This window comes from Diabrotica undecimpunctata, chromosome 1 (genome assembly GCF_040954645.1).
Source record: "Diabrotica undecimpunctata isolate CICGRU chromosome 1, icDiaUnde3, whole genome shotgun sequence".
In the NCBI taxonomy this organism is placed as follows: Eukaryota; Metazoa; Arthropoda; class Insecta; order Coleoptera; family Chrysomelidae; genus Diabrotica; species Diabrotica undecimpunctata.
In genome coordinates, this window is record NC_092803.1 from 173,960,443 (window position 1) to 173,982,198 (window position 21,756).

General features: G+C 36.3%; 1 protein-coding gene across 2 annotated transcripts in view; it reads right to left on the minus strand.

The window, feature by feature from the left end:
* LOC140432587 (hypoxia-inducible factor 1-alpha-like) overlaps positions 1-21,756 on the minus strand; it is a 267,073-nt gene that overhangs the window by 193,496 nt on the left and 51,821 nt on the right. Inside the window, exon 1 of one of the 2 annotated variants that reach the window (XM_072520592.1) lies at positions 6,218-6,604. The exons of the other annotated variant lie outside the window; for it this stretch is intronic. Within the exon in view, the coding sequence (XP_072376693.1) occupies positions 6,218-6,489 (272 nt within the window). The 5' untranslated portion in view covers positions 6,490-6,604. Of the gene's footprint in view, positions 1-6,217; positions 6,605-21,756 lie in introns of those variants that run through there. 2 annotated transcript variants of the gene reach the window in all.

A 21,756-nucleotide genomic window follows, 5' to 3' on the forward strand; every position in this document is an offset into this window, starting at 1 on the left:
TAATTGGCTGTAAGGGTGGTACAGGAAAGAATTCATGTCTCGTAATGCCTACAATATGCTCAATAACATATGGAAATCCAGAATTTACCCAACTTAAACGAAATTAAAAATCTTTAACACAAATGTAAAAGATGTATTACTATATAGCTGTGAAATGTCGAAGATAAAAACACCCCTAGTACACCAATTCGTTACGTTTCGCGTTATGAAAAATCCTTCGTATATTCTGGCCTAATCGAATCTCGAATGAAAATTTATGAAACCAAACTAACCAAGAAAATGTCATAAAGCAAATAAGGCGAAGAAAATGGAGATGGCTGGGCCACACACTCCGTAGATCCCAGATGAAATTGTCAGGACAGCGCTGGATTGGAATCCTTAAGGCCGATGGAAAGTAGACCACAAGGAAGAAGAGATGTGGATAGGCCCAGAAGAAGATGGTTACAAAGGATACAGAACAGGTTGCAAGCCTAATCCTTGAAGTGCAGAAGAAGAAGAAGAGGTAACTTTTTTTTTCTTTATCGAGGGTTTCAGCAACTACTGAGATAAAAAAAATTAATAGCAAAGACTACGTCATAGTAGATTATCAACAACTTCGTCATTTTTCTGCACAATTCTTGCGAGTGTATATTAAAGATATAAAATAAATGAATATTAATTCTATTTTCTATAAACACAATAATTAAAAAATAAAAGGTACCTATCCTAAATTATTAAAAAACCACTTTGAAAATGGCTATGAATATTAAGCTATTCATTTATAATTATGTGTATAGTATAATATGCATATCAAATAATATTTTGGTCACACTTAGTATAAAAACATATACAACAATGGAATATTCGATTAATCAACCGATCTGACCGGAACTTGTTTGCTTTATTTGTTCAAGGTTATATTTGGTTAGGTTAATTAAGAATAAGTTACTTCAAAAATTTTGTGAAAGTGAAATAGTTCATTTTGTTCTATTCTATTTACCTGTAACTTGCACATTATTATTATTATCACAATTAGTCATTTTATTAGATCCTCTTCTTGTGCAGTTTTCTAACGAAGGTTAGCAATCACTTTTTTAAACGCTTCTTTATCTTTTGCAACGTGAAATATCTATTTAACATTGAGGTTAGTCAAATCACCACAGGTTAGTGATATTCCTATGCAAAGATTTTTTCTTTCTTCCCAAACCTTTTCTTCCCTTTATTCTTCCTTACGTGATGACGTGTAGCAGAGAGTATTTGTCATTTCGAAGTATGTGGCCAAGGTACGATGTTTTTCTTATATTAATTATGTTCATAAGTTTTCTGCCATGTCCTTATTACATTCTCTAGCCTGACCCTTTTTAAAAGACCTAATAGCTTCAAGGCTGAACCTTCTTTGCCGGTGACTTTTCTTCACCTAATGTAAAGAACAGTACATTTGCCAGGCTATCTATCGCAAATGTGGATATCTATATAGCAAATGTGCTCTGCTGTTTTTTGCTTTAAGCGGCAGATCATCTGTCAATCCCATCAGCTTTAACTACCTACTCAGCTTACAGTGCCATATTAACAGACCTACTATGGCTTTGACTGTTTTCCTGTCTTTGCTTATGAGGTCCACCGTAAATTTTGGCGAATGTTCTATAATGAACTGTTTTGCCTCTCTTTGTGCTGATGAGTTCCTCCACCATTCCAGAGATCTTTAAAGTGAGCTACCCACTTTCTTGTAGCCGTTCTTGTGACTGACTTTATACGCCGCAGAAGGGTCCCGGTCCAATACATGGAATTACTGAGCCTTGTTTGGCCTTTTTATCTGCTCTTTCATTTACCTTATTATTACAAACAATTAGTCATTCTATTATATTGGTCTTATTATCTTATTTCGACAAGGTTAAGTTAAGACAAGATAATTAAAGGGTTATATCAGGGGACCACAATCAAGATTTTAACTGATGAAGCATCAGCGCCGATAAAAACAAACCAAGTGGTTAGGCAAGGTTGTTGTCAATTACCAATTCTTTTCCACTTATATATCGACTTAATTAGAAAATCGAAAACTGCTCTCAACGTGGCGTTATTCTAGGGCACAATAAATCCTTAACTTCAATCCTCTATGCCGATGACCAAGTTATAGTACCAACTGAAGACAACTTGTAAATGAACTATCACCAAAATTGTTTAACCAAGACATTTTTGAAAAGCTAGACTGGAAAAACTTAGATATTAATATAAACAGAGAATTTCTAAACTTGCGGTATGCTGATAATACGAGGTGTGCTCTAAAAGTTTTGCATAAATAAAAATAAAAGGAAAATATATTTGGAAAAAATCAACTTGATTACTTTTTAACGTATTGGGTTTTAAGATCAATACACCTTTGCATTTGAAAAAAACCAATTGTCCAAGAATTTATAGAAACCTGGAAGAGCTTCTGTATGCTTCGGCTGCTACATCTCGCATCTTAAAACATTTAGGGCGTAGTCTGTTTTTGATTCCCGAGAACGCAAAGAAATCACACGGTGCCAAGTCAACACTGTATGTAAGATGGCCACCAAAACCTCCAGAACCTTTAAATACTCGGATGTGATACGAGTCGTATGAAAGCTAGCTTTAAGAGGATGGAAATAAATGGTAGTATACAATTCAGCATTATCATTCTCTAACGAAATTGTGGCAACATATCCCTTTCTTCCAAAGAAACTCACGACCCTTTGTTTGCCAATTTTCTTTGGCTTCGGCTCGTCTTGAAATACCCATACCGTTGATTGGTTTTTCGTTTCAGGCTCATAGCAATATATCCACGTGTCATCACCAGTTACAATGTTCCATACCAAATTTGAGCTGCATCTCTTGAATCGTTTCAATGTAGCGCGGCACCAATCAATACGTGCTTTCTTACGGGGAGCAGAAATTATGCGACATTCAATAACTGCGAATGGTATACTGTTAAATGGATTGCCAAATGACTCGTGTCTATGCCCAACAATGCATGAATCTCATGTTAGATAGCATATCGATCTGCTTCAATCATGCCGGACAATGTCAGCATCAGTATTTTTAACAGCTGTGGCCTGACGGGCTTCACGGAATTTGTCACTGAGGCCAAGCTTGAGTAGCATTTGGTAAGCTCTCTTATATTCTGAATAGCTAGAAATAATGCTTCCTGTATATTTAAAAAGGGGTCTTCAATCTATATACAACTTCTTGCATATAACTCTCAAAAGATGTTTCAACAAAAGTAGCAAAACTTAAATGAAAATTTGCAAAATAATAAGTATACATTAGAAACTATGAAATTGAAATCAGCAAAGAGGAAGAGACCAGAACTTCACCGATCCAGAGCAGACCTGGAAGTGTCAAAAAGCATCGTCCTCGACCGGAAAAAAGATTGGATCCGGAGGTACCATGTACTGATAGGACTGAAGTACTGCGGAAAACAAGCTGGAATCAGCTCGGAATCATAACAGGCTTCCTTACTGGACGTGGGCCTCTCAAGAAACACCTGCATACAACGGAACTGTTTCACGGAGACTTAAGCTTTAGACTCTTAACAGAGATCCTGCAACGGTCAACGATATCATGCATGACTGCAAGGCATTAGATTGAGGGCGACAAACACTTCTTGGAGACTCCAAAAATATATGGTACTCATGCATTAGACCTGTTTAAGTTCGTATATGGTTCCAGAATCATGGAATGTGTATCGTGAAGCAATGGAAAATGGCTGCAGTACGACCGGTTTAAACAGACGGCTTCCATGAGAAAAAAAAGTCAAGAACTTAAATAGTCAGATGATAAAAAAAAAGGACTGAGATAGATGAAAATAGCCCAGGATAAAAGAATAAAGAATGATTTAAAAAAGAGAGGAAGGCCTATCGACAAAGATGGATGTACTTCTGATTGTGGTGATTCCATACAAAAGGAGTTCCCGCTAATTATGTATAATTTGTGGAAGATATGTTTGCTGCAGGAACTGATGTTATGACAAGTGTAGGTTATACTGAAGATCTATGGTGTAAGAATGTAATTCTATTACTACTAGATCAGATAAGAAAGAAATTTGATAGCCAGTTGAAGAAAGAGAACAAAAACGGAATATCTGGAATGTTGATTTGAAGATGAAGTTCCTGTTACAAAACCGATCCCGTTTAGGTACCCATCCGCCCGATGAAGACATTTTATCAAAATCGAATAGCATAGGCTAAGTTAGTTGGGGTACATTCAACGCCGCAATTATAATTAAGTTAATATGAAGAATCAAAGAGTTGAAAAAAATACAAAAAATACATGTAGAAAACTATATTTAGGGAAACCGATCTCGTACAGGACTGGCAGAACTACGAAAACAAAATCCCACTTGTGCAATTCTGGATAGGCACGGTACTGCTAAACACATACGGACGAGAAAATACAAAGATGGGCAGAATATATCGATGAATTGTTCGATGATGAAAGAGAGGAGATCTGGAGCACATAGAACTTACGTCAGAAGAAATAGGTCCATATATTACAAAAGAAGAAATATTACACGCATTAAAAACAATGAAGAGTGGGAAAAGCCCTGGACCTGATATGCTTCCTATAGAAATCCTAAAAATTCTAGATGAGAAGCACATTGATGTTTTAGTGACACTCTTGAACCAAATTGATAGTTCAGGCGCATGACCCAAAGAATGGTTAACATCTATTTTTATTTGTCTCCCTAAAAAGAAAAACGCAAGAGAATGCAGCGATTACCGCACCATTAGCTTAATGTCTCATATGCTAAAATTACTACTTAAAGTCATCCATAACCGAATATATCACAAACTGGACATAGACGTTAATGATACACAATTTGGTTTTCGCAAAGGCCTAGGAACACGTGAAGCTCTTTTTTCACTTAATATACTAATACAAAGATGCCTGGACGCCAATCAAGATATATACGCATGTTTTATTGATTATAATAAAGCATTCGATAAAGTACGACATAAACATTTAATGAATGTCCTGAAATCAAAGAAGATTGACTACAACGACCGCAGGATCATATCAAATTTATATTATAAACAGCGAGCAAAAGTACGTGTTAACGAACAGCTGTCAGAAGAAATTGAAATTAGATGTGGAGTAAGACAGGGATGCGTATTGTCGCCAATTCTTTTCAATGCCTACTCCGAAGAGGTCCTGAAAAAAGCTCTTGAGGGTGAAACAGCTGGAATAAAGGTAAATGGCGTTCCCATTAACAACATTAGATATGCGGACGACACTGTGATCTTAGCCGAAAACATTGAAGATCTTCAGAGACTGGTGACCAGAATAGCAGAGTATGGAGAAGAGTATGGTCTAACAATGAATGTCAAGAAGACGAAATTTATGAGAATATCGAAAACTCAAAAAAATAACGAGAATCTTCTAATAAACGAAACCAACGTCGAACAAGTGGACAAATATGCATACCTGGGAACAATGATTAACTCCACAAATGATTAGAATCAGGAGATAAAAATAAGAATAGAAAAGGCTAGAGCAAATTTCAACAAAATGAGAAGAGTTCTATGTACCAGGGATTTAAAACTGGAACTAAGAGTTAGGTTGGCGAGGTGCTATGTTTTTTCGACTTTATTTTATGGAATGGAATCTTGGACCTTGAATGCGACATCAATGAAAAAACTGGAATCATTTGAGTTGTGGGTGTACAGGAGAATTCTGAAAATATCATGGACAGAACACGTCACAAACAAAGAGGTTCTGGGAAGGATGAACAAAGAAATGGAAATTTTAAATTCAATAAAAACAAGAAAATTAGAATATCTCGGACATATTACACGTGGAGAGAAATACACCTTGCTCCAACTGATTATGCAGGGAAAGATCCAAGGAAAGAGAAGCATAGGGAGGCGTAGAATGTCATGGCTGCGCAACCTGAGAGAGTGGTACGGATGTACATCAAATGAACTTTTCAGAGCAGCCGTCTCAAAAGTCCGAATAGCTATGATGATTGCCGACCTCCGCCGCAGAGATGGCACTTGAAGAAGGAGAAGACCTCGTACAAGGTTACAGGAAAAGGTGATGGTGAGAAATAAAAGCTTTTTTTAAAGATCTAAAAGATAACTGTGTAATGTTATTATTTTTTATAGTTTTAACACTAGAACAGCTTATATCGTAGCAGTAGCTAGTATATTATGAGATGGAATGTATAAAAAACTGGTTCCACAAAGTTGCATTATAGACATAATGAGGAACTGAAACTTACATGAAATCTTCGATATCTCCAAACTCCACAAATTGGCAAACATTATACCTGCCTTTATCATAATAACCAAAACACTGACCGTAATCATATTCACTCTCCTCAACTTGACACGGTACTCCCAGTTTGGCCAATAACCCGTCAAGTTTAAGTTTCGAATTCACATTACTTTGTGTCACTATAGAAGTACTGGAACAATCCGGTACGAATTCATTTTCACCGAGTTGTTCCATGTTACCAGAAACGTGGGAACTGCTGAAAGCGTTTGGCACCATATTTGCATTATCTATTTACTTGTTCGCGCACCAAAACGTTTTTAAATCTCGATACGCTATACAGATACTATCAAATTTGGTGATAGCTACATTTGCAATCAATGTCACTTGGCAACTAACATATTTTTCTCTATACCATCTTTTATCTAATCAGATACTCGAAGTAGAAATCAAAATACTTTGTCTAGATTTTTTAAGTGACGTTTTTAGTCTTTTTATATTTACAGGATATAAAGTTATTACAGTGTATTCTTATTATCAATTACACATTAATTTCAGTACATTTTCTAACATAGCCAGATTAAAAATGTACTACCTTATCAAAATAAATAATTATCAATGCAAATATTGACTCAATTCAAGCACCCTACGAACGAGCCATTAAAAAATATTTTAGAAAAAAAATAAAAGTGGGGACAAGCTTTTATAATTAAAAAATAATATATTATAGTCCGTAAGTAATGAACGGGATGTATCGACAATATTTTGACTTTTCTGTCCGATTAAAAATTTTCTTCATCTTGGCAACACCGACATTTAACTCGAATATCACTAGACTTGATAATGATAGAAAGATAAACATACAGAAAGATTACAATGTTGCCAAGCTATAATAAAAAATACAGAAAATATTTTTTATAGAATAATAAAAAGATACAACGAAGTATATTTTGTGGTACCGATTTGGTTTGGAACGTCCCCATAATTTCGGATAATTTCATCTTAAAATATTCGTTGTTCGTTCGAGTTGTTGTAAAGCTTGCCACAATTTAAGTTTTGGAACTGTATCATACGCCTTTTCTAGGTCGATGAAGGCTAGATGTACTTCGGTGCTAACCGCTATTCTTTTTTCTATTAATTGTTGGAGTATAAACAAGTTATCAGTGCAAGATCTACCAGGCGTAAATCCACTTTGGTCTTCGCTAATTAGATGTCCTACATCATCTTGTATTTTTCCATTTATTATCTTTCCAAACAATCTCTCGAAAGTAGGTAGGACACTTAATCTTGTGTAGCAGTTACGATCTTTTCGATTACCCTTTTTAAAGATGGACACTTGGTGAGCGGTTTTCCATTCAGATGGTACTTTAATTTGTTGGCAGCATTGATTCATTAAAAAAATTATTAGTTCTATTAGGAATGGACGAAATATTAAATTATAATAAAATATAAATACATATCATTTGATAGTAAATTTAATTATTATATAAACTAAATAATAAATATGTAAAAAATAATAATTATATTTATATGAAATTATTTTTAAACGAGAAGTGTGTTAAAAATTTAAACAGATGATTCAATATTGTTATTAATCGGATGACATTCATGACTTTTTAATTTTGATAATCGTTGAGAATTGAATCTTTATGCAATTACTATTTTCGTTGGGAACAAGCCACAATATAAGTTTAAAATAAGTTTTTAACGTTTCCATTTCCACTTCGGAAATCGTTCTCAAAATGCAAACATTAACAAATTAAACAAATTTTGTTTTTTGTTACTTGGTGAAAAAGTCTTCTAATAATTTAATTTTATCTCACTCATTCATATTGACAATTCAGACATATTGAAAATATCGCTGAGTTGCGTTCCTGGGACGACTTTATTGTAAAATAGTTCATTCGATTACATGTTGCTTATATGATTTTTGCCTTTTTTAATACAAATCTTTGCATATATAGACGCCTTTTTCTTCAATTTTTTTGCCTATAAATCCGATCGCTGCTTATAACTAGCCTGAAAACAGGGCGTTTAGATAATAGAGAGAGGCTAAGAGCCATCTATAATATCTAGTATAACTAACTGCTAACATTAAAGTGGGTAGTCGTTTGACAGAGACAATCTCGATAGATAGAGGAGTGAGACAAGGGTGCATGCTGCCCCCGTTCTTATTTAACATATATTCTGAACATATCTTGGCTCAAGCGCTTGAAGGGCTCAAGCGGATGAATGCATATAATGCATTAGATATGCTGACGACGCAATAGTTTTTGCAGACAGTTTACAAAGGTTTACAAACAATAATATCAGGCATATTATATATCAGCAGGGCCGCTGAGAGGGATGAGCAAGCCCCGGTAAAAAGTTAAGAGCAAAAAAATTGTTAAATTTTTATAGAAATAAAATTATCAATAATAAATAATAATTAACATTTCAAACATAAAAGTTATTAAATTTTTATTATATTTATAATAGTGAAAATATTTATAGGTGGTATAGAAGTGCTTTTCGAGATTTACGATTAACAAAGATGTCTATAATTTTCGAAAAATCGCATCATTTTACCAAATCATGCTCAATGCATAAAGTTGCTAGGCCAGTTAACCGATCCTGCTTCATTGTAAATCTCATGGCATTTTTTTATGCGAGAAAAGGTATGTAGAAATGTACATATACCGCTAACGTACAAAATATTCTTAACGCAATAACGACATTAGAAAATAATGATAAAACTCGCGCAATGTAACAATTTTTTTCTTAATATTGTCGTTATCTTCATCTCAATAGTATGATGTCAAGGTAAACTGTTAACAATTTACGCCAGGTTTGAATTTCGTTTTCCATTTTTTACAAAAGTAAATTATCTGCTCCTGTAATATGTTTCGTACCATTTTACAATTATCTCCATTTTTAATAGCAATTTTTGTTGTTTGAACTACTTTCGTGCACTGAAATTCTACTATATAACTTTATATAAAAAATTTTTGTCACCAACCAATAGATGTACATAATGCAGATCTTTCCGAAAGAGCGATTGTTGACATGAAAAACAAAAAAGAGATTTTTGCTATGACTCCATACTAGCCAGTCACGATCTACATACTCATTATTTTGCATTTTATATCTTAAATCAGCACCGTTACTCCCTGCTGCAGTCTATATTGCAAGGTAAAGTCAAAGGTAAGCGAGGACCCGGTAGAAGGAGAATATCATGGCTGCGGAATTTAAGAACATGGTTTAAGAAAACCTCAACGGAGCTGTTTCGAGCCGCAGCGAGCAAGGTCATGATTGCCAATATGATTTCCAACATCCGAAACGGATAGGAACCAGAAGAAGAAGAATATCTTAAATGGAAATTTTGTTCAAATGACCTTTGGAAATGAATTTCCATACATATTATTTGGGAATACACTGGGATTATTTTCATGTCCTTGTTCACCTTAATTTTTAGTTTGATGGTCAGTAATATTGATAGGTAAAGAGTCTAAATATATTGGTAAAAACGCATCAATATTTACATATGATTTAGCTCCTACTTGAGGTGGCACTGTGTCATCTTATGTATTTATTTGTTTGTGCATTGGGCCCAGGTTCAATTTTTTCTTCATTTTAGGAAGATGAAGTAACAAATCCTATATTTTCTAAGGGCTGTGTTCCAACGATTGCACTTTTTCTTTTTCTTCCCGTATCTTTCGTTCCCCATTTATGATGATAAGACATTTTTATGGATAAATTGAATTTCTAAAAAAAATTAATCAAAATTCTACATTTAACCTAAAACCTTGACAATATTCTCTTTCATACAGATGAATATTACGTGCACAATATCGGTATTTGTAAATTATAAAGTAGACAGCCCAGCAGAATGTGCCTGACTCATGCATACTACCACTGCAATAGGTAAGCACAGCAGCAATTTGTCTATCGGCGTATTTTGTCTATTAGCACAGACGACAGGTGCGATTTTAATTGCGGGTGGCGAATTCGTTCAAAGTAACATCGATTATATGAAACCAATACGCCGGCAACGTAACCAAAACAACAACGCAGACTGTCCCAACGGCATTAAAACAATAAAATATATTTCAAAATAGAGGTAAAGGTCAGATTAAATATAGCCAAGTATTAATTCAACGCATTATGCACATATAGTGAAAAGCAAAAAAAAAACGGGAAAAATTACGTCTTTGATCTGGTCGACGCCGGGCCCCGTACATCGCCGGGTCCCGGTAAAATATACCAGCTGTACAACCCCTTTCGGCGGGCTGGACATCAGTAAAGAGTATGGACTGGATTTTAATACAAATAAAATAAAATACATGGTACTCAATAAGCGTGAAATACTAAATACGCAGCTTTTAGTTAACCAAAGGCCAATTGATAGGATCGATAGCTACACATATCTTGGTACGAACACAGTCAATTGGATCCCGATATCTAAATACAACATCGCATAGGGAAGGCAAGATCAGCATTCATAAAGATGAAATTTATCTTCAGGAGTCTACCTTGGAGAATCTACCAGTCAGAACCAGTCTCAATCCTCAGATGCTATATTTTTTCCTACCTTATTGTACGGAGTAGCGGCCTGGACGATTTTTGGAGCTTAAGCTCGAAGCCTTCGAGGTATGGTGTTAAAGGTGCATCTTAAGAATATAATGGGTGCACTTTAAGAATATCATAGGTGCAATAAGTGACTAATACTGAGGTAGTAACTTTTTACATAAACAGCAAAAAATCAAAAAAATTAGAGGTCATTTAATACTACTTGAAAGAAAAAAAAAAGACACGTTCAGCCAAACAGGCTACTCGGTGACATACCACCGGGAAATCTCTTGAAATATGTCACTAGAACTTTAGATGAAACTTTAGTCTAACAAAACTGTTCCAAAAACGCGTAAACGGCGAGAAAAAAGCACCACGAGTATGGAGAACATCAATATAATATATAAAAACAATTATAGTACGAATAGTATAGAACATATACGATAGTACGGATAGATGAGCAGGGTGTACGGAAAACTTATAAAAAAACAAAATTTAATACTAATAATAGGAAGCAGATCAAAAAGCTTGTTTTTCCGCAGAAAGATTGAAAAAAGACACGTTTCCCCCCTTACTCAAGTTACAGAGAGAAAAAATATGAAAAAAAGAGAAGAAACAATTGACAAAAAGAGGAGAAGAGGAACCTTTGAGTAGGACTTCTTGACTATTGTTCTGAAGCTATTTTCTCGTGGTTTTACTATTTCTACTAATGGAATGACCCGTCGAATTGAAGATTGGCAATCACAAGACGTTGGAGAATATTGTAAACCGATATATAATCATAATAATATACTGTCTACAATAAATTATAAATAACTCGATAAATCTTTAGAAAACAAAGAATTAATGTTGGTTGAGGTCCTCATGCAATCTAAATTTTGTCTTTTAAAAAACTTACATCTTTTTCTGTAAATCCTCTGACATTTCTTAAAGAGCACTGAATAACACTTTTATTATTATTTTTCAACTTGTATAAAACACAAAACACTAACATTTACTATATAATACTTCTTTAACGCTGATGTTACGCAGTCCACTGAATCAGGAAACGGTAGCGGAGTATTTCTGAAAAAATATTTGATAGACTGTGTTTGTTGTTATTTCGTTAATGGGGATCCCCAATATTCGGTTTGTCCCAATCCCCCGATCTTTCTGCGGGTCCCTAAATTCGCGTAAAAGTGATGAAGTTTGCGAAGAGATTGTCTGCGGTTTTTGTTTAACCGTCGAACGCGACTTGATTTTTATAATACCGTTTGCTCTCCTATCTATCTTAATTCTTGGAAGAGAATTAAATTTATACGGTTATCGAAAAATATACAATAATTTCAAAGTCATTGCTATATTAAAAAAAAACATAAAAGACGCACGAAACAAATTTATTATACTAAGGCACTTGAACAAGAGAAGAAATCTATAGTATGTTAAGAACTAAAATCAATACGATCGATCAAAAAATAAACATTCTGAGATTTTCTAAAATTAATTGTTTTTCTAAAATAAAATATAAACATGTTTAGTGTAATAGAAATTGTTGAAAGGAAAATGTTAAATAGATACTATATAAAGAATATTAAAGCAAAACAGTGATAATCAGAGAAAAAATTAACGCATGAATACATATATCGAATCTAAAGATTGGTATTAAGTATATTGATAAGAACAGTTTTAAAAAAAGTCTATTTAACAAGTTAACTGCCGTGCCGGGCTCATGGGACCGGCACCACAATGTTCCTCACGCCACGTCGGTCCGATGGGACCAGCACTACAATCCTATTTTTAATGCACGGGATATTTTTAATGATAAACATTTTTTTAAATGATATAAAAATTAAGCTTAAAATTTAGTTTTATTTTGAAATATGTTAAAAAAACATTACATTTTATATTTCATGTATCTGTGAATCAGTATGTAATTTATTAAAACATTGTAAACACAAGAATGGTGTTCCTTCACACTCTTTACACTGCTTTCATATTTGCTTCGTAACATGATTTGCAGTATCTTCGTATTTTATGCTTATGTCCCTGGACCTCACTTAATTCGTGGTGTTTTCGGAGTGACCAGAGTGATGGGATTTGCTGAACTGCTACAACAGAGAAACTTTACAATTTCTTTGCGAAATTCAACCACACCTATTTTGTTACCAGTAACATGTACATACAAAATGTATGCATTCACTACTGAAGTATTTAGTAATAGCTCTATCGCTATTTTTCTGTATCACTTAACAGTTTTACGAAGTGGACTGGAATATGCTGTCATAATATCTGATTTCTGATAAATCAACTTCAGCTTTGCCTGTATTGGAAGCTAAAACCATTTTTGGTTTTACTAAAGAAGTTTCTTGTTTTCTTTGTACATTTTCAGTTTCAATCGAATGGCAAGTAGACAGCATTAACACACTACGTTTATTCCTCCAATTTAGAAAAGTTATCCCTCTGCTATTCTCCATAGCTGCTACTTCACATACTTTTAGTTTTTGTTAGCTACTTCTTTTGGTATTAATTTTCTGTTTCGTCTGATTGTTCCTATAAGATGTGTATTTCTGTCTAGCAGTTTGTTTGCTAACTCTATACTGGTATACCAGTTATCCGTACGAACAATTCTATTCGCATCTAATATTGGTGTGCATAACTTCATAACAATGCCTAGAGGGGTCGTTTTTTCTTGTTCTAAGGTTTTACCAGCGTATATTTGTAAATTACATATATGTATAACCATTTTTACAACACAATTTAAAAATTTTAATTCCATATTTGTGTAGGTTTTGTTTGTTGTACTGTTTCATCAGTAGCCTGCCTCTAAAAGGAACTATTGATTCGTCCACACACAGAATTTCTCCAGGTACCTAAACAGATTGATAGTTTTTCAAAATTAAGTTTACTAAATTATTTATTTTGTATAATCTGTCTCCTTCTATCTCTCTCTCTCTCTCTCTCTCTCCAATGGCGCTACAGCCCAAATCGGGCCTTGGCCTCCTCCAAACTATGCCTCCAACCTGTTCGGTCCCGCGCCGATCTTCTCCAGGTTCTCACGTCTACCAAATTTTGCGCGTCCGCTGCCACTTTATCCTCCCATCTTTTCCGTGGCCTTCCTTTTGGTCTTGCGCCCTGCATTTTACTATCTAGGGCTCTTTTCGGCAATCTTGCTGTCTCCATTCTTACTACATGACCAGCCCAGCGAAGTCTCTGAAGTTTAACGAATTCTGAGATCGGTGTCTCTTTGAACAGTTGGTAGAGTTCATGGTTATAACTGTATCTCCATATTCCGTTTTCGTTAATAGGTCCAAATATCTTTCTTAGGACTTTTCTTTCGAAGACTTCCAGTTTTCTTTTTGTCTCTTCTGTCATCACCCATGTCTCGCATGCATAACATACTATTGGTCTGATAATAGTTTTGTAGACCCTGATTTTCGATCTCCAGTGTGTGTTTTTGGAGCGAAACTCATGATTGAGTGAAAAATAAGCTTTGTTTCCCTTTACTATTCTTCTTTGGATTTCTGGTTTTTCTGTTCCATCCTTAATGCAACTCCTAAATCTGTGAAACTCTCTACCGTTTCAATATCGTCCTCTAATTCAACTGTGCGTCTGTTTCCCCTAGCTCTTGCCTGTGTTAACTTTTTTGTCTTTGGAATATTTATTTCTAGTCCGGTCTCTTTTGCCTTTGATTTTAATTGTGAATATATTTCTGCCGCCTCTTCTGTTCTGCGAGATATGATACTGATATCATCGGCATAGGCGGCAATCTGTATTGATTTATTTGTTAGGAGATTACCTCTTCCTATATTCAGCTGTCTTATCACATATTCCAAGGTCAGGTTGAATAGTATCGGTGCCAGCCCGTCTTCTTGCTTTAATCCTTGGGCTATCGTAACGTTTTCAGTGAGCTCATTTTGGACTCTGACAGTTGCTATTGACGAATCCATTGTTATTTTTACCAGTCGGATGTATTTTTGGGAGATATTAAAGCTCTGCAATATTTGATATAACTTGTTCCTATTAATTGAGTCGTAGGCTTGTTTGAAATCTATGAATATGTTGTGGACGTCAATGTCGTATTCCCACGATTTGTTTAAAATTTGTTTCACTGTGAATAGTTGGTCAGTTAGTTGTTGGAGTCGTTTGTTTAGTATGTCCTTCTATATATCCCCCATTATTTGAAAAGTGAACCAATCGCAATAGAATTTCAAACCTATTTCTCGCATGCATAACATACTATTGGTCTGATAATAGTTTTGTAGACCCTGATTTTCGATCTCCAGTGTGTGTTTTTGGAGCGAAACTCATGATTGAGTGAAAAATAAGCTTTGTTTCCCTTTACTATTCTTCTTTGGATTTCTGGTTTTTCTGTTCCATCCTTAATGCAACTCCTAAATCTGTGAAACTCTCTACCGTTTCAATATCGTCCTCTAATTCAACTGTGCGTCTGTTTCCCCTAGCTCTTGCCTGTGTTAACTTTTTTGTCTTTGGAATATTTATTTCTAGTCCGGTCTCTTTTGCCTTTGATTTTAATTGTGAATATATTTCTGCCGCCTCTTCTGTTCTGCGAGATATGATACTGATATCATCGGCATAGGCGGCAATCTGTATTGATTTATTTGTTAGGAGATTACCTCTTCCTATATTCAGCTGTCTTATCACATATTCCAAGGTCAGGTTGAATAGTATCGGTGCCAGCCCGTCTTCTTGCTTTAATCCTTGGGCTATCGTAACGTTTTCAGTGAGCTCATTTTGGATTCTGACAGTTGCTATTGACGAATCCATTGTTATTTTTACCAGTCGGATGTATTTTTGGGAGATATTAAAGCTCTGCAATATTTGATATAACTTGTTCCTATTAATTGAGTCGTAGGCTTGTTTGAAATCTATGAATATGTTGTGGACGTCAATGTCGTATTCCCACGATTTGTTTAAAATTTGTTTCACTGTGAATAGTTGGTCAGTTAGTTGTTGGAGTCGTTTGTTTAGTATGTCCTTCTATATATCCCCCATTATTTGAAAAGTGAACCAATCGCAATAGAATTTCAAACCTATTTCTAGGCATAATACATGATGCAATCCCCATTTTGAACAAGGGATCTTGACTCCAATAGTCTGACAATGTTGGTAAAGTCTTATCCAAGCTATCACACCAAAAAGCTTTTTTATTTCAACAGTATCTGTGGGATTCCAGTTGTGTAGCCTAGAAGATGAAGGGGTGTCGGTGTTGACCAGTGTTTGCGTGGCGTATAAGTTTATCTGATTTGCTATCATTTGAAATATTGAGTCAGTAACGATAACTGAAAAGAACTCTTCTGGTTTACCCATTGCTAACATGCCAGCTATATCACTGTTAACACCAGATTCAATTGAAAAAGTTGGCAATTGTACTTGATTGCCTTTTGGTTCTGTCCAATCATCATCTACTCTCATTGATATTCCAATATCACACGTCGATATATTCTGATGATTTTCATTATCTTGTGTGTTTAGTGCTAAAAATAATAAAGTGTTTACGGGACACCCGACGGGACTATTATTTGAAACTTCATAAAAAGTTTATATTATATAAGAATCTTGATACTACAAAAAAAAAGTTCATAAAATTAACTATCTTTAGATCGTTAATAAAGGAATCATTTTTGTCGCTAATTTTCAGTTTCTTAATCTGTTTGTTTCAATTATCATAATGGATTTTTGAGAAGTTTATTAATTTTTTGTGATTGGTTTTTTCTAATTTATCTTTTGTATTTAAAACGAAACTCCTCTTGCCTCCTTTTTATTTCTTACACTGCCAGAGTTTTTAGTGTCTCAGAATCCCACGATTTTTTGGTTGGTTTTTTGAATTGTTTTTTATTGGAAAATTTTTATTGAAATATAAAAATGTTCAATAACAAGCGTCAAACTTTTTATGGATACTACCGGGTATATCCCAGACAGTGGCGTGAATCAATGTAATACTCTACAAAGTATTTAGTTAACACAATATCGAGATATACCGACAATAATATTAAAAATTGATGGAGACACCGCAAGATAATTGCAACTTTACCTTATATTGACGTGAAATTTATGCCATAATCTGCTGTAAAACTTTGCGCAGAGATACAAATATTCAGTAATAGGACGACAAAATAGGAAAAGACTAATATTGAACCTAAAGAATGTGATGGGTAGCTCTTTCGGGGCAACAGACTCAGTAAAACACAGGTTTGAAATAAAAATAAATCTATTAAGTATATATATACAATAAATAAAAACTAAAAAAAGGAATTCTACGTTGTATACTTATAAAACAAAAATAAAATGAATTCTACGTTTCCGTCCGGGTCCCGCGGTGAATGAATTCCCCGGCAAACGTCTATAAAAGAAAAGAAATTAATTAGTACTACTAATATACTCGCTTTCGCTTCAATTCAGCGAAAGCTCCGAATATGCTCGCAAACAAAATATTTAGCTGTGCAGACCCGCGGCAATGTTCAATACACAATGCCGACGGGTTCCGCTTGGCTAAGGACAGAGTATGATCCTCAATACGGAAATCTCTGTCCCGGTTGGTTCTGTGCAGATCCACGGTAATGCTCAATACGCAATACCGATGGGTTCCGCTTGGTTAGGGACAGAGTATGATCCTCAATACGGAACTATCTCTGTCCAGAATGGCTCGCTGGTTCACTACACCGGCAAGTCAGGGAGCCTAGAGCGCTAGCTACAAGACTACCTAATTCCGCTATTCACACGCCTTAAATAGCCGTTCTGAATCCCACTCGACCCTCACGTTGTAGAAGTGGATGCGCAAATATTGACACTCCCACGGTTCGAACTGTTAAACGATCAAAGCATCGTTACACCCCCTTCTCTTTGAAAAAAAAAAAGTAACATACCTTTTTTTTGTGTATATGGTGTCTACAGCCTCGTGATGCCATCTATCCCTCTCGGTATCTTTATTACAATCTTCCTCCCCACGGTTTTAAATCTTTTACATGCGCCGTCGTCTGCTTGCGGCTACTACTATCGGCCAATTTCAGTTTTACTATTACTGGTGATATCACTGACGTTACTATGTATGGTCCTGAGTACTTCGGCGCTAGTTTGCTGGTGAAAGCTGCACTAGCTGATGATAGATGGTGTTCCTTTTTCATGACTCGATCTCCTGGATGCGGCTGCCAGTCTCTTCGTCTTAGATCGTAATGTTTCTTTTGGTCCTCGAAAGCGTGTTCCATGTGCACTTTCGCTAGTTCTCTTAACGCTTCTAACTTGTTTAAGTTTTCTGCATACCCCTGTATATCTTGTCCATTTGTCGCCTCTGTTATGTCTAATTCCCTTCCGAAATTAAGAAGCGCTGGTGAAAATCCTGTTGAATCGTGTCTTGACGAATTTATGGCGTAGCAGAATTCTGGTATGAATTTGTCCCAGTCTTTATGGTTATCCTCCACGTAAGTAGCTATCATCGTTTTCAGTACTTTGTTCATTCGTTCTACTGGATTGCATTGAGGAGAGTACGGCGGTGTTAGAATGTGATTTATGTTATAGGACTTTAGGAACGCCTTAAAATTTCCGCTTGTAAATTGTGCGCCGTTGTCCGAGATGATTTTCTTCGGGATACCGAATTGCATGACTACTTTTGATCGTAGAGTGTCAATGATTGAGTTCGTAGATGCTGCTCTTATTGGCTGGGCGACGACCCATTTGGTAAACCGGTCTTGCACGACTATTAAGAAAATGTTTCCTTTTGCAGATCTTGGGAATGGTCCCATTAAATCAACTGAGACAGTATGCCAAGGCTTTTCTACAGTGGACGGTTGCATTTTCCCGGCTGGTTGCATTTGAGACGGTTTATATTGGAGGCACTTCGTACAGGCTCTAACGTAGTCTGCAATTTGTTTAAACATCTTAGGCCAATAGTACTTTTGCGCTATTCGGCAAATTGTTTTTGCAATTCCTAAGAGGCCTGCTGTGGTCGAGTCATGATTTTCCTCCAAAATATCTTTCCTTTTGTATCTTGGTACGCATAATTTCCATGGGTTATTAAACTCTGGGTCGGCTAAATTACGGCTGCTCCAAACGTGTTTATATAATTTCCCGTTTGATATTTGTAAATCCGGGAAATCGTCTGGGTTCTGGAGTACATTCCTATATAAATTATCGTACCAACTGCATGATTCCAGTTCTGATGCTAATAATTCCGACTCTGGTTCTTCGCTCTGGTTTTCTTGTGGTTGTCGTGACAAAGCATCTGCTACCTTGTTGAGGACTCCCTTTCTATATATTACCTCGAAATCGTACTGTTGCAGTTCTAAACTCCACCTGGCTAACCGACCTGACGGGTTTTTAAGGTTCTTCAGCCATTTGAGGGACTGATGGTCTGATATGACCTTAAAATTGTATCCTTCTATATACGGCCTCATTTGCTTTATCCCGTACACGATGGATAGACATTCTTTTTCCGTTGTGGAATATTTTGTCTCGGCTGGTGTGAGGGTTCGACTAGTATATGCAATTACTTTATCCTGGCCGTCGTATTTCTGTGTTAGTGCAACTCCAAGTCCACAGTTCGACGCATCTGTTTGCAGGTAAAATGTTTTCGAAAAATCGGGGCATGCTAATACTGGGGCCGATGTAAGTTTTGATTTTAGCTCTTCAAACGCGTTTTCCTGCTTATCGGTCCATTTCCATCTTATCTTCTTCTTCAGAAGCATGTTTAGCGGTCCTGCTATTGTCGAATAGTTCTCTATGAATCGGCGGTACCATGATGTTATTCCTAGGAACCGGCGGAGTTGACGCACATTTCTCGGTGCTGTAAGTCCGGTTATAGCGTTAGTTTTCTCCGGGTCGGTTTTTATTCCTTCTGCTCCAACCACATGTCCTAAGTATCTGAGTTCTGACTGGCAAAACGTGCATTTCTCGAAGTTCAGCTGTAATCTGGCTTCTTTCAGTCTTCGGAAAACTTCATGTAGGTGATTTAAATGCTCTTGGAGCGTTTTAGATATTACTACGATATCATCCAAGTAGGCAAACGCGAATTCCATATCGGGAGGTATTACCTTATCCAGTAGGCGTTGGAAAGTGGCTCCTGCGGAATGCAGTCCGAATGGGGTGGTTCTGAACTGAAAATGGCCTTTTCCGGGTACGCTGAATGCTGTCACTGGGCGGCTTGTTTCTTCTAGGGGTATTTGAAAATATCCCTGTTTCAAATCGAGGGTCGATATAAAATTTGCTTCCTTAAGTCTATCCAGAATTTCCGATATTCTGGGTAACGGATATGCGTCCTTATCTGATAGTTCGTTGACTTTTCTAAAGTCAATGCAAAATCTGTACGAGTTATCCTTTTTCCTAACTAGTACGATCGGTGAACTCCAACCACTTGTGGAGGGTTCGATGGTTCCTTCTTTTAACATCTTGTCCACTTCTTGGTTGATGATCTGTAGCATTGCGGGATTGTGCCGCCTATAAGGCTGCTTGACTGGATCGCACTTTTTCTTCAATTTTATTTCGTGTCTTATTAAGTTGGTGGGTCCTGTTATATTCTCAAACTCCCTTAGTTCTTTTCTTAGAAACCTTTCTAACTCCGTATTTTGAGTGGAGTCTTTTAAAGTGTTACATGTCTCTTCTTGATGTTGTATGTATTGTTTGGTCGTATGTTTATCGAATTTAAGTTCGATAGAATGGTTCCTGAGGAATTCCACTCCTATTAATGCATCTTCCGTCAACCCTGGCATTACTATGAATGTTTGTCGGGTTTGTAACTTATCGATCTCGCATTCAATTGTCAACTTCTGGTTAAGCTCGATTGACGCTCCATTTGCTAGTCTTGTTCTCCCGCTGTAGCTATCTAGAGAGTCCTTGTATATCTGAGCTATTCTATCCCCGACGTAATTTTTAGTAGTTCCTGTGTCGATGAGCGCTCTGTATGTTCTTTGCCCTATTTTTAGTGATGCGAACAGTCGAATGTCATTGCTTGCTGGCTGTGTAACGGCGAAAACGAATGGAGTCGAATCTTGTTTTACAGACTGGGACGACTCCTTGTTTCTCCAGTCTGTAATTCGTTTCCCTGACGCCTGAAACAGCAGTCGCTGCTGTAAACCCCTTCTCTGCCGCAACGCGAACAAAACTTTTTCCATGGGTTTTTGCAGTTTTTACGGCTGTGACCTGGCATCTTGCATCTAAAGCATGCCGTTTTTGCATCGTACTCCGCTTGGTCCGTGCGTCTCCAGTTTCCACGGCAAATCTGATTTGCTCGGGTCTTTTCGTCTTCTAGAGCTTTGTATTCTTGGGCTAAATCCTGTAATTCGGTTAAGTTTCCGAAATCCCGGCGGCGAGCATAAAGCTTATATTCTGGTAACAAATTTTTGTATATCCTTTCAAGTTCTTGGTTTTTAGAAAAAGATCCTTCTCGTCTGATTAATGTTTGAATCTCCGTGATATATCTATCTACTGGTTCGTTCTGTCTCTGTTTTCTGTTTCGGATTTCCTCTTCTAGTTGTAGCAAATATCCCCTGGGATAGAAAGCTTTTTTAAAATCTTCGCTGAAATCTGTCCATGACTTCCAATTTTTGTTATTGTTTCTGTACCATAACAAAGCGTGGTCTCCTAATAATTCTGGTAATGCTCTTAGTAGATCTTGTTTATCGATCTCGTAGGCCAAGCTTAATTCGTCTATCCTCTCTAAGAATTCTATTGCATCCGAATGTTTCTTGTCGAAGTGTGTGTTCCACTTTCGTACTTGATTTAGCAATTCTGGTTGCCCCATTTGTTTCGTTATTGTTAATTCCTGTAATTGTCTTCGGATGCCCGAAATTTCCTGGGTCAGTGTGTCGGATTCTGTTCCCTTGGAAGTTTTTTCTTTTGGGATTGTTCCTGTAGCTTCCTCGCGATTTTTAAAATAGGTTCTGAGTCGTGCTCTCAATTCGTCGACGGTTCCCTTGGGATCTAAGCCGCATTTTTCGGCCTCGCTCTGCAATTCCTCTTTGCAAAGTCGATTTATCCACGACGTACCTGTTACTGAGTCTGTGTCTTTAT